The sequence below is a fragment of the Bufo bufo genome, chromosome 9 (assembly GCF_905171765.1).
Source record: "Bufo bufo chromosome 9, aBufBuf1.1, whole genome shotgun sequence".
Classification (NCBI taxonomy): Eukaryota; Metazoa; Chordata; class Amphibia; order Anura; family Bufonidae; genus Bufo; species Bufo bufo.
Window position 1 is genome coordinate 206,513,239 of NC_053397.1, and position 17,212 is coordinate 206,530,450.

General features: G+C 41.9%; 1 protein-coding gene across 1 annotated transcript in view; it reads right to left on the reverse strand.

The window, feature by feature from the left end:
* Window positions 1-13,192: 13,192 nt before the first annotated feature.
* The window catches only part of DCST2 (DC-STAMP domain containing 2), a 31,445-nt gene continuing 27,425 nt past the window's right edge, over window positions 13,193-17,212 (reverse strand). Inside the window, exons 13-15 of the mRNA XM_040408820.1 lie at window positions 16,691-16,784; window positions 16,281-16,502; window positions 13,193-13,385 (exon numbers count right to left, since the gene is read on the reverse strand). Coding sequence (XP_040264754.1) covers window positions 13,193-13,385; window positions 16,281-16,502; window positions 16,691-16,784 — 509 coding nt within the window. The remainder of the gene's footprint in view (window positions 13,386-16,280; window positions 16,503-16,690; window positions 16,785-17,212) is intronic.

Consider the following 17,212-nt stretch of genomic DNA (forward strand, 5'->3'; position numbering starts at 1 on the left):
ACCTCCACTCACTGGCCTCACCTGTCGCACTAGGACCTCCTCCACTCATATTGATGGGCCTTGAGTGTTCTTGTCTCCAGTTCTCTGCTTGGCCTTGTGATCGGAGCACCGGGGATTTAACCCAGTGAATAGAACTTTGTTTTCCTTTCAACATTTTTTTTTCGGGCCCCCATGATCAATGTATAACGAGGGGATGGGGGTGGGGGGGCCCTCTGTAAATGGGCTGGTTATGTGGTACCCGGAGGACAGCTGGGAGAGTGTGGCAAGTATGGAATACCCCTGTATGGATGGGCCACCCTACAGGCTTCTTACTGTCCTGCAGTCACCACTAGGGGGAGCCCACTGTGTCCACAGACTGATTTCTGTAGTCAATGGACGCGAGGCTCGGGCTCCACACTGGTTGTTTGTGTCGACAGCTCTAATTCAGACCGTTGTGTGACTTGCGTGTGAGAGTTTTACACGGAAGTGTCACGTACATGGAAGACAAGGCATTATAGCAAATTGCCATGGCATCTAAAATAGCAAAAACAGCCGAATGAAATGCCAAGAAAAGTCTAAACATTGGATGTGACCCCAGTGTTCCCTCCGCTCCGGGTCAATATCCGTTTTTTTAAAATAAATCATAAAATGAAAACATTTCACAATTTTCCATACTCCAGTCTTGATCCCCTGTGCGCTAATTTATTAAAGGGCTGGACCTCACATGGATCCAGAGATCTCCCCATTCATTGCTCCAATTGCTCTGCTAGATTCTCTTCAACCTGGCAGCTCAGAGGGCGCGTCCTGTCTGCTGCAGCTCTCTCCCTATCACAGCTCAGGGGGCGCGTCCTGTCTGCTGCAGCTCTCTCCCTATCACAGCTCAGAGGGCGCGTCCTTTCTGCTGCAGATCTCTCCCTATCACAGCTCAGAGGGCGCGTCCTGTCTGCTGCAGATCTCTCCCTATCACAGCTCAGGGGGTGCGTCCTGTCTGCTGCAGCTCTCTCCCTATCACAGCTCAGGGAGTGCATCCTTTCCGCTGCAGCTCTCTCCCTATCACAGCTCAGGGGGCGTGTCCTTTCTGATGCAGCTCTCTCCCTATCACAGCTCAGAGGGCGCGTCCTGTCTGCTGCAGCTCTCTCCCTATCACAGCTCAGAGGGCGCGCCCTGTCTGCTGCAGCTCTCTCCCTATCGCACCTCAGGAGGCAGTTGAAGGATGAAACTGAGCATGTGCGGCCATCCCAGTGAGCCGGTGTTCTGTCAGAATACTATACCTTATCAGAATGCTATACCCTCGTCACTTCCGGTGACGCTGCCGCACCGGAAGCGACGAGAATCGGCAGGAGGAGGGGGTGAGGATTGCGCCGCACGTGCGCACTCAGGCGTAGGAAGATTTGTCAGTGCAAAATGTTCCATCAGATCTCCCTACTCCTGAGTGCGCACGCGCAGTGTAATGCTGATGTGTGTGGCTGACGGGAGTATATAGCCGCGCGGGCAGCACCCTCTCCTAACCAGCCGTGGCTCCGGGCGCAGGCGCAGTGTGTCCAGGCCGGTTTCGCGCATGCGCATTAGGTGGGCACTTCTCCCGCAGCGGTGCTATAACTTTGACTTACTCGTGGATCTGCGCTTGCGCAGCGTCGCACACCCACTCCTCCAGCTGATTCTCATCGTTTCCGGTGCGGCCGCGTCACCGGAGGTGACGAGGTTATAGCATTCTAATAAGGTATAGTATTCTGACAGAACACCGGACAAAGAAATAAGAAAATAAAACAAACAGCAGGCGGCGCTCAAAACTGTGGAGCATTTTTTGTGGGACAACCCCTTTAAGAGGGAGATGCCTCTTTTGGGACATTTCTGGTCCTCTGTGTGCCGGAAACTCAAATGTAAGCCAACCAGGGGGAGCGTAGACAAGCTGGCGTCAAGTATAGTAACTTTGATGAATGCCGGCCCCCTTTCGCGCATGCGCGGTACATTTTTTTGCTTGATAAATGCCCCTCCTTGTGTCGGTTTTTAAAGGGGTTGTCTCACCTGAGACACTGGTGGTCAATCACTGGCTCGGCTATTTCCGGCAGCCCCATAAAAGTGAACGGAGCAGCGGCTGCGCTTACGCTGTGCGCTCTCCATTCATTTCTATGGAACTGTTTTCAGCAGTCCCATCCAAATGAATGGAGGGTGGACGCAGATGCGCAGCTGCTCTCCGCTTTTCAGGGGTCCCGTTCTGGAGAGAGGTGCGGTTTCCAGAGGTGGGACCTGCTCCTATGTGACATTGGGGGGCACATCCTAGCCCTATTGCACCAATGTCTCAGATGAGACAACCCCTTTAAGTTTTCAAGATCTTTGCTTGCACTCTTTATAGCTGGTCATACCCATTAGGGTTTGTTGACATCTATGTTGGAGGCTGCGTCCAGGGCGTCTATCGCAGATTCTGCCAAAAAACAGTAGGGGTGTGAACTCGCCTTAAGACGTACGCCGACTAATGCATATAGGGGCATCCAGACTCTCCCACAATGGCAGGTATCGGTGGAGATAAGGATCGAACATGTTGGATTTGAACTGGCCAATCATTTTGTTAGGGAGATAAGCCACTGTTACAGGAGACTGGTAGTGGTTTCCTCCCGTATTCCTACTGAGAACACATGCATGCTCAGCCGTGTGGGGTATTAGGGGAGATAGCTCTCTTAAAGGGGTTGTCCCATCTTGCACATTGGGGCATATTGATAGGTCTCATCTCTGGAACTCCACCTATCCTTAGAAAGGAGCTCGTAAAGTGACGGAGGGAACACTGCGCAAGCGCAGCGACCCTCCATTCATTTCTATGGGAGTGCCGAGCGGCGTATATGAATGGGAAGCGCACAGTACAAGCGCGGCCACCGCTCCATTCACTTCTCCACCATTCAAAACCAGCTGCAATTTGAGGTTTGACTGTAAAAAGCAACCTAGACCTGAAGTGAAATATGATATTACTCATGACCCCCCTCTAGACCACCAAATACTGGGCTTTACCTGCTAATACCGGGATATAACCCCCAACATTCTCACACATTCAGGGGGCATATTGATAACTCCACCGTAGGCTCCACCAGCTCAACCAACCGTTTCTGTCTCCCTTCAGGCCATATGGACAGGGGTCGTCCACCGACTCTCGTCTCACGGCTCCAATCACGTCTGTGGGGGGCCCAAAAAGAGCTGCGCAATTTCACAACTTCCATAGAAATGGAGAACTGTGGAAACTGCACCACATAGGTAGGAACCTGCCTCTAGTGTACAGATATAGTAACAGTACCAGCTATAGTGTATAGATACAGTAACAGTACCAGCTATAGTGTACAGATACAGTACCAGCTATAGTGTATAGATATAGTAACAGTACAGCTATAGTGTATAGATACAGTAACAGTACCAGCTATAGTGTATAGATATAGTAACAGTACCAGCTATAGTGTATAGATATAGTAACAGTACAGCTATAGTGTATAGATACAGTAACAGTACCAGCTATAGTGTATAGATATAGTAACAGTACCAGCTATAGTGTATAGATATAGTAACAGTACCAGCTATAGTGTATAGATACAGTGACAGTACCAGATATAGTGTATAGATACAGTACCAGCTATAGTGTACAGATATAGTAACAGTACCAGCTATAGTGTATAGATACAGTAACAGTACCAGCTATAGTGTATAGATACAGTACCAGCTATAGTGTACAGATATAGTAACAGTACCAGCTATAGTGTATAGATACAGTACCAGTACCAGCTATAGTGTATAGATACAGTACCAGCTATAGTGTATAGATACAGTACCAGTACCAGCTATAGTGTACAGATATAGTAACAGTACCAGCTATAGTGTATAGATACAGTGACAGTACCAGATATAGTGTATAGATACAGTAACAGTACCAGCTATAGTGTACAGATACAGTAACAGTACCAGCTATAGTGTATAGATACAGTAACAGTACCAGCTATAGTGTATAAATACAGTAACAGTACAGCTATAGTGTGCAGATATAGTAACAGTACCAGCTATAGTGTATAGATACAGTAACAGTACCAGCTATAGTGTATAGATACAGTAACAGTACCAGCTATAGTGTATAGATACAGTAACAGCTATAGTGTATAGATACAGTACCAGCTATAGTGTATAGATACAGTAACAGTACCAGCTATAGTGTATAGATACAGTAACAGTACCAGCTATAGTGTATAGATATAGTAACAGTACCAGCTATAGTGTATAGATACAGTACCAGCTATAGTGTATAGATATAGTAACAGTACCAGCTATAGTGTATAGATACAGTGACAGTACCAGATATAGTGTATAGATACAGTAACAGTACCAGCTATAGTGTACAGATACAGTACCAGCTATAGTGTATAGATACAGTAACAATACCAGCTATAGTGTATAGATACAGTAACAGTACCAGCTATAGTGTATAGATACAGTACCAGCTATAGTGTATAGATACAGTAACAGTACCAGCTATAGTGTATAGATACAGTACCAGCTATAGTGTATAGATACAGTAACAGTACCAGCTATAGTGTATAGATATAGTAACAGTACCAGCTATAGTGTATAGATATAGTAACAGTACCAGCTATAGTGTACAGATATAGTAACAGTACCAGCTATAGTGTATAGATACAGTAACAGTACCAGCTATAGTGTATAGATACAGTACCAGCTATAGTGTATAGATATAGTAACAGTACCAGCTATAGTGTATAGATATAGTAACAGTACCAGCTATAGTGTACAGATATAGTAACAGTACAGCTATAGTGTATAGATATAGTAACAGTACCAGCTATAGTGTATAGATATAGTAACAGTACCAGCTATAGTGTACAGATATAGTAACAGTACCAGCTATAGTGTATAGATACAGTAACAGTACCAGCTATAGTGTATAGATACAGTACCAGCTATAGTGTATAGATATAGTAACAGTACCAGCTATAGTGTATAGATATAGATACAGTACCAGCTATAGTGTATATATACAGTGACAGTACCAGCTATAGTGTACAGATATAGTAACAGTACAGCTATAGTGTACAGATATAGTAACAGTACCAGCTATAGTGTACAGATACAGTAACAGTACAGCTATAGTGTATAGATATAGTAACAGTACAGCTATAGTGTATAGATATAGTAACAGTACCAGCTATAGTGTACAGATACAGTAACAGTACCAGCTATAGTGTACAGATACAGTAACAGTACAGCTATAGTGTATAGATATAGTAACAGTACAGCTATAGTGTATAGATAAAGTAACAGTACCAGCTATAGTGTATAGATATAGTAACAGTACCAGCTATAGTGTATAGATACAGTAACAGTACAGCTATAGTGTATAGATATAGTAACAGTACCAGCTATAGTGTATAGATACAGTAAAAGTACCAGCTATAGTGTACAGATATAGTAACAGTACAGCTATAGTGTATAGATATAGTAACAGTACCAGCTATAGTGTATAGATACAGTAAAAGTACCAGCTATAGTGTACAGATACAGTAACAGTACAGCTATAGTGTATAGATATAGTAACAGTACCAGCTATAGTGTACAGATACAGTAACAGTACCAGCTATAGTGTACAGATACAGTAACAGTACAGCTATAGTGTATAGATATAGTAACAGTACCAGCTATAGTGTATAGATACAGTAACAGTACCAGCTATAGTGTACAGATACAGTAACAGTACAGCTATAGTGTATAGATATAGTAACAGTACAGCTATAGTGTACAGATACAGTAACAGTACCAGCTATAGTGTACAGATACAGTAACAGTACCAGCTATAGTGTACAGATACAGTAACAGTACAGCTATAGTGTATAGATATAGTAACAGTACAGCTATAGTGTACAGATACAGTAACAGTACCAGCTATAGTGTACAGATATAGTAACAGTACAGCTATAGTGTATAGATATAGTAACAGTACCAGCTATAGTGTATAGATACAGTAACAGTACCAGCTATAGTGTACAGATACAGTAACAGTACAGCTATAGTGTATAGATATAGTAACAGTACAGCTATAGTGTACAGATACAGTAACAGTACCAGCTATAGTGTACAGATACTGTAACAGTACCAGCTATAGTGTACAGATATAGTAACAGTACCAGCTATAGTGTATAGATATAGTAACAGTACCAGCTATAGTGTATATATACAGTGACAGTACAGCTATAGTGTACAGATACAGTAACAGTACCAGCTATAGTGTACAGATACTGTAACAGTACCAGCTATAGTGTACAGATATAGTAACAGTACCAGCTATAGTGTATAGATATAGTAACAGTACCAGCTATCGTGTATAGATACAGTAACAGTACAGCTATAGTGTACAGATACAGTAATAGTACAGCTATAGTGTACAGATACAGTAACAGTACCAGCTATAGTCAGGGCCGGATTAAGAGCATCATGGGCCTGGTGCTGAGGATTTTGCTGGGCCTTTTTATGGAACTGCACTCAGTGTCTTAATTACATATATATTTTATCGATACCATTAAAGTATTTTGTTCCTGCAACTACCCCTTCATTTGGCGTCTATCTTGGCAACATGGAGGGGGACCACGGGAGGGGGCACCCTCAGGGCACTATAGTGTCAGGAAAACCGCTTTGTTTTCCTGACACTATAGTGATCATTTAACATTACTATGAAGATTACTGTTTTCTAGCTGCTGTGGACTGTGGATAACAGCAGCTAGAAACAGTAATTTTCATAGAGCTGTGTTATGATTTATGGACACAGCACTCAGCATGCTTAGCCAGTCAGATTGAAGGCTGGCTAAGCATGCTGAGAGCTGTGTCTAAATAACATAACACATTAAAGGGATTCTGTCACCAGGTTTCACCCCTGTCAGCTTAAAATATGCTGATGTTCAGGGCGTCTTCACGATTCCTAATGTGGGCTTATAAATGTCATCTGTGGGCTTATTTAGCTAAAAAACAGCTTTTACTAACCTGTCAGTCAAACAGCCCAAGGGGATGTTAATGAATGCAAGGTGTCGGCCGCACCCACCGCCGTTCGTGCCCAGCGCCGCCTTTCCGGACTTCTGCGCCGCCTCCTAATCCTCTGTGCCGCCTCTCGCTCTCCCTCCCTCCCCCCTCCTCCTGCTGTAAGATCTCGCGCATACAGGGGTTGAGCGAAGTGCCGGCGCATGCGCACTTCGCTGTAAGAAGCCAAATGGAGAAGTCCGCACGGGCGCATCAGGCAGAGCCCTGTGCGCAAGCGCGAGATCTTACAGCAGAAGGAGGGGGGAGGGAGGGAGAGCGAGAGGCGGCACAGAGGATTAGGAGGCGGCGCAGAAGTCCGGAAAGGCGGCGCTGGGCACGAACGGCTGCGGGTGCAGCGGGCACCTTGCACCCATTAACATCCCCTTGGGCACCTTATTTGTTTGACTGACAGGTTAGTAAAAGCTGTTTTTTTAGCTAAATAAGCCCACAGATGACATTTATAAGCCCACATTAGGAATCGTGAAGACGCCCTGAACATCAGCATATTTTTAGCTGACAGGGGTGAATCCTGGTGACAGAATCCCTTTAAAGAAATTACTGTTTCTAGCTGCTGTGGACTGTGGACTCGCAGCTAGAAACAGTACTTTCTTTAATGTGTTATGTTATTTAGACTTAGCTCTCAGCATGCTTAGCCAGTCAGTAATTCTCATAGTGCTGTTATGATTTATGGACACAGCTCTCAGCATGCTTAGCCAGCCTTCTATCTGGCTGTGCTTCTTGAGAGTCACAGTCCACAGGCTCAGAAACAGTCAGATAGAAGGCTGGCTGAGCATGCTGAGAGCTGTGTCCATAAATCATAACAGCACTATGATTGCCCTCCCTTCCAACTGGATGAGTTTATCTGATACCTGCTCCAGAAGCTCCTGCTGTCTCACGGGCTGGTGTGGCTGAGCGCTGTGGGCGGTGTGCTGGTCGAAACTGCTGAGTAGGTTGTACACAGCGCAGCGTGCAGGAGGGATAACCGCGGGCGCACTGAGGTCATATCCGGTGGGCCGGCATTACAGGAACCGCACCAGCTGCTCTGACGTCCTGCCGCCGGATATCCTGTGACGTATATCCGGCCGCAGGACGTCAGAGCAGCTGGTGCTGTTCCTGTAATGCCGCGGATATGACCTCAGTAGTGATAGGAAGTTCGGATCTTTCAGATGAATCGGTTCATGAATCGGATCTTCGGTTCACTTGCTGAGTCACTGACTGCTGAGCTGACTCGCAAGTGAACCGAAGACTCTAGGTGCCGGTGCGCATGCGCAGATGCTATCCATCCGATTCACTTGCTGCTGCTGACTCAGTCGGCTCTTCAGCTCTCTAATGAGTGAGTCAGGATCAGGAAGAGCGATTGATTATAGTGATAGAGAAGGGAAGCTGAGGGTGACGCCGGACAGGAGGACTCAGGACAGGACTCAGGAGCTGTCACTGTGGTGTGCATTGTTGTCTGTTGTGCATTGTTACCCACAGTGACTACAGTCTGACACTGACAGTAGTACAACGAACCAAGTGAAGTGAAATGTGAACGCACAGGGAAAACTATGTGCTGAATTGATAACAGTATTACAGTAACACAGTCACTGGCTGATAATAAAATAGTCCCCACAGTCCCCACTTAACGGAATCCATAAAGGAGATGTGAACCCACCCTTAGTTATATAGCTACTCAACGAGATGCCTTTAACATATATATCTCCTGAGAAGCCAATTTGATCCTAAAGGGTTAATTCAACCTGTAATCTAAACTCTGTGTCATCTGTCACGTCTCTTATCTCTCTGCTCCTGTCAAAGTCGTACATAGAAATCACTGGGCCCCATAGCAAGAATCTAAATTGGGCCCCCATTCCCCTTTTATAGCCCCTCCCACTACCCATTCCAGGCCTCTCTCTTTGTTACATGAACTATGTTCGCTGCTGTTTTATAATTTATGCCATCAGGGCCGGATTGGGATTACAAAACAGGCCTGGCACACAAAAGAGGCATAATAGATACAGTGTGTACAGATGTATAGTGTATACAGCAGTGTACTGATATGTGAGGAACGTGGTATAATATATGCAGTGTGTTCAGGTATATAGTATATACAGCAGTGTACTGATATATGAGGTATAAATTACAGCTCGTACCTCACATATCAATCCAATACTGTATATACAATATACCTGTACACACTGCATCTATTATACCTCGTACCTAACATATCAGTACACTGCTGTATATACTATATATCTGTACACACTTCATCTATTATACCTCGTACCTCACATATCAGTACACTGCTGTATATACTATATATCTGTACACACTGCATCTATTATACCTCATACCTCACATATCAGTACACTGCTGTATATACTATATATCTGTACACACTGCATCTATTATACCTCATACCTCACATATCAGTACACTGCTGTATATACTATATATCTGTACACACTGCATATATTATACCTTGTACCTCACATATCAGTACATTGCTGTATATACTATATATCTGTACACACTGCATCTATTACACCTCGTACCTCACATATCAGTACACTGCTGTATATACTATATATCTGTATACTGCATCTATAATACCTCGTACCTCACATATCAGTACACTGCTGTATATACTATATATCTGTACACACTGCATCTATTATACCTCGTACCTCACATATCAGTACATGGCTGTATATACTATATATCTGTACACTCTGCATCTATTATACCTCATACCTCCCATATCAGTACAATGCTGTATATACTATATATCTGTACACACTGCATCTATTATACCTCATACCTCACATATCAGTACACTGCTGTATATACTATATATCTGTATACTGCATCTATAATACCTCGTACCTCACATATCAGTACACTGCTGTATATACTATATATCTGTACACACTGCATCTATTATACCTCGTACCTCACATATCAGTACACTGCTGTATATACTATATATCTGTATACTGCATCTATAATACCTCGTACCTCACATATCAGTACACTGCTGTATATACTATATATCTGTACACACTGCATCTATTATACCTCGTACCTCACATATCAGTACACTGCTGTATATACCATATATCTGTACACACTGCATATATTATACCTTGTACTTCACATATCAGTACACTGCTGTATATACTATATATCTGTACACTCTGCATCTATTATACCTCGTACCTAACATATCAGTACACTGCTATATACTATATATCTGTACACACTGCATCTATTATACCTCGTACCTCACATATCAGTACACTGCTGTATATACTATATATTTGTACATATTGCATCTATAATACTGTTTAATATATGCAGTGTGTGTGTATATGTATATATATATATATATATATAGATGTGAGGCATACAAGGTATAATACTGTAGATGCAGTGTTTATAGAAATATGTGGTCAGTTATACATTATGGTCACTGTGTGTGTGAAGTACATGAGGTAGTGGTCACTGTACCTGTCTGAAGTATTATACATGAGTGAGCAATGAGTAAAAACAGGGCATGGAGGGGGGGGGGGGGGTAAATGATGAAAAGTGGAGGACCTCCTCTTACCACTTTATTCCAGTCTGTATGGATCAATGCAGAGCTGATTGTGAACTTCTAATACTTGCTGTTAGGGGTTGAAGGACCTGTGATGATGTCATCACAGGTCCTGGCAGATGTACCTTTCAAACCTAGGAACTACACCATTTTTGGTGCAGTTCCTTTGCTAGATTCTGCAGGACCTGTGATGTTGAAGATGATGTCATCACAGGTCCTGGCAGATGCACTGTTCTAACCTGGGAACTACACTTTACACTGTGCAGTTCCCTTACAGGACCTGTGAAGACTCCCTGTACTACTCAGACGACTACAGAGCTGCTAGGGCTTGCCTTGCCTCAGCTCTGATTGGTTGGTGGGCGGGGAGGGGAGGGGCTGGCAGAAGCAGCTTCCACTCTAGGATCATATTACGCTCCTCCCAGTCCCTCCCTCAGGCTCCTCCCTGCTGCCAGCGTGAGGTGAGCGTCTCTGCATTGTCTGTGTGCTATGTGACGCTGCGCTGTGTACAACAGAGGACTTTTAACCCTCCCGACGGCCTTTTGGCTGGGGATGGGCCTATTTTATGGTAGGGGCCTGGAGCTGCAGCTCCATCAGCCCCTACGTTAATCCGGCCCTGGCTATAGTGTACAGATATAGTAACAGTACCAGCTATAGTGTATAGATATAGTAACAGTACCAGCTATAGTGTACAGATACAGTAACAGTACCAGCTATAGTGTACAGATACAGTAACAGTACCAGCTATAGTGTACAGATATAGTAACAGTACCAGCTATAGTGTACAGATATAGTAACAGTACAGCTATAGTGTATAGATAAAGTAAAACAGTACAGCTATAGTGTATAGATATAGTAACAGTACCAGCTATAGTGTATAGATATAGTAACAGTACCAGCTATAGTGTACAGATATAGTAACAGTACCAGCTATAGTGTATAGATATAGTAACAGTACCAGCTATAGTGTATAGATACAGTAACAGTACCAGCTATAGTGTACAGATACAGTAACAGTACCAGCTATAGTGTACAGATATAGTAACAGTACCAGCTATAGTGTATAGATACAGTACCAGCTATAGTGTATAGATACAGTAACAGTACAGCTATAGTGTATAGATATAGTAACAGTACAGCTATAGTGTATAGATACAGTAACAGTACCAGCTATAGTGTATAGATACAGTAACAGTACAGCTATCGTGTATAGATATAGTAACAGTACCAGCTATAGTGTACAGATACAGTAACAGTACCAGCTATAGTGTACAGATACAGTAACAGTACAGCTATAGTGTATAGATATAGTAACAGTACAGCTATAGTGTATAGATACAGTAACAGTACCAGCTATAGTGTATAGATACAGTAACAGTACCAGCTATAGTGTACAGATACAGTAACAGTACCAGCTATAGTGTATAGATACAGTAACAGTACAGCTATCGTGTATAGATATAGTAACAGTACCAGCTATAGTGTATAGATATAGTAACAGTACCAGCTATAGTGTATAGATACAGTAACAGTACCAGCTATAGTGTATAGATACAGTAACAGTACCAGCTATAGTGTACAGATACAGTAACAGTACCAGCTATAGTGTATAGATACAGTAACAGTACAGCTATCGTGTATAGATATAGTAACAGTACCAGCTATAGTGTATAGATATAGTAACAGTACCAGCTATAGTGTACAGATACAGTAACAGTACCAGCTATAGTGTATAGATACAGTAACAGTACCAGCTATAGTGTACAGATACAGTAACAGTACCAGCTATAGTGTATAGATACAGTAACAGTACCAGCAATTGAGCCGCAACTTGTGACAGATATGCGCCAATAAGTGGCGTATATCTGTTCATAAATGACCCCCATAGTGATTATAAATAGTAATGGCACCAGATATAGACGATGGCACATGCACCCACTGCGTTTAATCAAGTCTCCAAAGCTCTTCCTAATCATTATAAAGAAGCTGACATCCAATTGGCAGCAGGAACGATCTTTATTAACAGCTAAGATGACACAGCATGGCGGTATATAGGTAGGCTTAGATCTTCAGCAGCTGCACAGGCGGGCACAACCTACAGGGTGATGGTATATGATGTTACAGCCCGCAGGGTGTTATCGGGGGTGATGGTACATGATGTTACAGCAGCACACAAGATGGCATTTGGGAGGGAATTGTGTATGATGGTACAGGGGTTATTAGATGGTGAAGGCGTATAATGTTATTGTCATATCCGGTGAATAAGGTCATGTCCGGTGAATAATGTCATAGCCGGTGAATAAGGTCATGTCCGGTGTATAAGGTCATGTCCGGTGAATAAGGTCATAGCCGGTGAATAAGGTCATAGCCGGTGAATAAGGTCATAGCCGGTGAATAAGGTCATGTCCGGTGAATAAGGTCATGTCCGGTGTATAAGGTCATGTCCGGTGAATAAGGTCATAGCCGGTGAATAAGGTCATGTCCGGTGAATAAGGTCATAGCCAGTGGTCACATCCGAGCAGAGATTGGTAGAGACGAAGTTCGATCTCCAGGAAGCAGGTTTTTGATGATGAAGGAGGAATGAGAAAGTTAGGATTAATCACAATCAGGACTCTTCTCCATATCTCGCTCCTTCCTGCTCCTTTTGTCCTCTCTGGTCGTCTTCTTTTGGATGTTGGTTAGAGGAATCGGCTGAGCGTCCAGTAGACTGGTCTTAGATGGTGATCCCCAGTCGGTGGTGTCGAAAGAATCATCAGCCTTTGACTTTTGATATTCAAAGTCACTTTCCCTGTCAAGACATAAACAATATAATATGAGGACTGGCGTGGGAAGAAGCAGATACAGTAACAGTACAACTTATAATGTATAGATATAGTAACAGTACCAACTACAGTGTATATACAGTAATAGTACCAGATATAGTGTATACATATAGTGACAGTACCAATTATAGATACAGTACCAGCTATAGTGTACAGATACAGTAACAGTACCAGCTATAGTGTATAGATACAGTGACAGTACCAGATATAGTGTATAGATACAGTAACAGTACCAGCTATAGTGTACAGATATAGTAACAGTACAGCTATAGTGTATAGATACAGTAACAGTACCAGCTATATTGTACAGATATAGTGACAGTACCAGCTATAGTGTATAGATATAGTAACAGTACAGCTATAGTGTATAGATATAGTAACAGTACAGCTATAGTGTATAGATATAGTAACAGTACCAGCTATAGTGTACAGATAAAGTAAAACAGTACAGCTATCGTGTATAGATATAGTAACAGTACCAGCTATAGTGTATAGATATAGTAACAGTACAGCTATCGTGTATAGATATAGTAACAGTACCAGCTATAGTGTACAGATATAGTAACAGTACCAGCTATAGTGTATAGATATAGTAACAGTACAGCTATCGTGTACAGATATAGTAACAGTACCAGCTATAGTGTATAGATATAGTAACAGTACAGCTATAGTGTATAGATATAGTAACAGTACCAGCTATAGTGTATAGATATAGTAACAGTACAGCTATCGTGTATAGATATAGTAACAGTACCAGCTATAGTGTATAGATACAGTAACAGTACAGCTATAGTGTATAGATATAGTAACAGTACCAGCTATAGTGTACAGATAAAGTAAAACAGTACAGCTATCGTGTATAGATATAGTAACAGTACCAGCTATAGTGTATAGATATAGTAACAGTACAGCTATCGTGTATAGATATAGTAACAGTACCAGCTATAGTGTACAGATATAGTAACAGTACCAGCTATAGTGTATAGATATAGTAACAGTACAGCTATCGTGTACAGATATAGTAACAGTACCAGCTATAGTGTATAGATATAGTAACAGTACAGCTATAGTGTATAGATATAGTAACAGTACAGCTATAGTGTACAGATATAGTAACATTACAGCTATAGTGTATAGATAAAGTAAAACAGTACAGCTATCGTGTATAGATATAGTAACAGTACCAGCTATAGTGTATAGATATAGTAACAGTACAGCTATCGTGTATAGATATAGTAACAGTACCAGCTATAGTGTATAGATACAGTAACAGTACAGCTATAGTGTACAGATACAGTAATAGTACCAGCTATAGTGTACAGATATAGTAACAGTACCAGCTATAGTGTATAGATACAGTAACAGTACCAGCTATAGTGTACAGATATAGTAACAGTACCAGCTATAGTGTACAGATACAGTAACAGTACCAGCTATAGTGTACAGATACAGTAACAGTACCAGCTATAGTGTATAGATATAGTAACAGTACAGCTATAGTGTATAGATATAGTAACAGTACCAGCTATAGTGTATAGATACAGTACCAGCTATAGTGTACAGATACAGTAACAGTACCAGCTATAGTGTATAGATACAGTGACAGTACCAGCTATAGTGTATAGATACAGTGACAGTACCAGCTATAGTGTACAGATATAGTAACAGTACAGCTATAGTGTATAGATACAGTAACAGTACCAGCTATAGTGTATAGATATAGTAACAGTACAGCTATAGTGTATAGATACAGTAACAGTACCAGATATAGTGTACAGATATAGTAACAGTACCAGCTATAGTGTACAGATACAGTAACAGTACCAGCTATAGTGTACAGATACAGTAACAGTACCAGCTATAGTGTATAGATATAGTAACAGTACAGCTATTGTGTATAGATATAGTAACAGTACAGCTATTGTGTATAGATATAGTAACAGTACCAGCTATAGTGTATAGATACAGTACCAGCTATAGTGTACAGATACAGTAACAGTACCAGCTATAGTGTATAGATACAGTGACAGTACCAGCTATAGTGTATAGATACAGTGACAGTACCAGATATAGTGTATAGATACAGTAACAGTACAGCTATTGTGTATAGATATAGTAACAGTACCAGCTATAGTGTATAGATACAGTGACAGTACCAGATATAGTGTATAGATACAGTAACAGTACCAGCTATAGTGTACAGATATAGTAACAGTACAGCTATAGTGTATAGATACAGTAACAGTACCAGCTATAGTGTACAGATATAGTGACAGTACCAGCTATAGTGTATAGATATAGTAACAGTACAGCTATAGTGTATAGATATAGTAACAGTACCAGCTATAGTGTATAGATATAGTAACAGTACCAACTATAGTGTATATATACAGTAATAGTACCAGATATAGTGTATATATACAGTAATAGTACCAGCTATAGTGCATAGATATAGTAACAGTACCAGATATAGTAATAGTACCCGAGATATTGTATAGATACAGTAACAGTACTAGATATAGTGTATAGATACAGTAACAGTACCAGATATAATAATAGTACCAGCTATAGTGTATGGATATAGAAATGGCACCAAGTACAGTGTATAGATGTAGTAACAGTACTAGTGTGTAGATATACAGTAGTAATGCCACTAGATATAGATAATGGCACATACACTTAAAGGAGCTCTTCCAGTATAGGATAGGGGATAGGGGTACATGACCATTGGTGGTCAGACCCCTGGGTAGTACTTGGCTGTTGTGCACGGCCATCTCTGGAGCCACAAGAACATGGACGCAGGCACCAAGGAGACCCTGTACCCGTCAGATCTGTACATGAAGAGCAGTAACATGAATTACCCAGAGTCGTCTCCGGCGTCCACATCGCTCTCTCCAGAGTCACTGGACGCCATCGACTCCTTATACTTCTTGACGAGTCGGTCGCTCTGACGCCTCTTGATGGCTTCTTTTAATCGATGTTTAACAGCTTTCTTCAGTTTTTTTCTTTTGGTTTTCTCCTCTTTTTTCATGGATTTCATTGCTTCCATCATTAAAGTGACTTTCTCATCGTCACTGGAATCTCTGAAAAACAAGATAAAAGAACCAATTAAAGAGCCCACAACCAAGATCATATCTGCTCGTCCCGATGACATCATCTCCCCAGTGATGTCACTAGCTCTCTAAGTCTATGAAATCTGCTGTATAGAACTGATATACCGATAACAATCACTGCTGGAGATGTGGCATATAGAACTGATCACTACACTTACACTTCCTCGTCTTCGGCTTCAACGCACACTAGAGGTGCCATGCAGAGGATGCAGACATTATTCAGTATCCTGGAGCAATCTCGGCAGTAAATGGCTATAAAGACACAGAATATGAATAGGACAGATGTGCCCGTGTTACAGACACAAGCCATATTTTTTTAGCGGTTGTATATTCTGTTGCACATGGTAAAATCAATGCACAGTTGGCCTGGAAATTAAATGAAAAAGTGAACTATGAACTTTCCCATTTCTTAGGTCATGAACTCTCCTGTCTGGTCTTTTAAAAGGCCAGTCCAGTGGCTGGGGTCCCTGGGTATTGTATTGTAAGGGTAATTTTTAAGTACTAATTGGTTCTGTCCCTTTCATTATGTTCCCTTGTATTATTATCATTCTGTGTAAATGTAGTACCCATCATCCATCGTGCTGATAAGACCACATTCCTGAGTGATCTCAGAGACTGGAGGAGGGGCTGATGGAAATAACTGTGGTCTGACCTAACAATTAATTGGGATTCGACCAGGA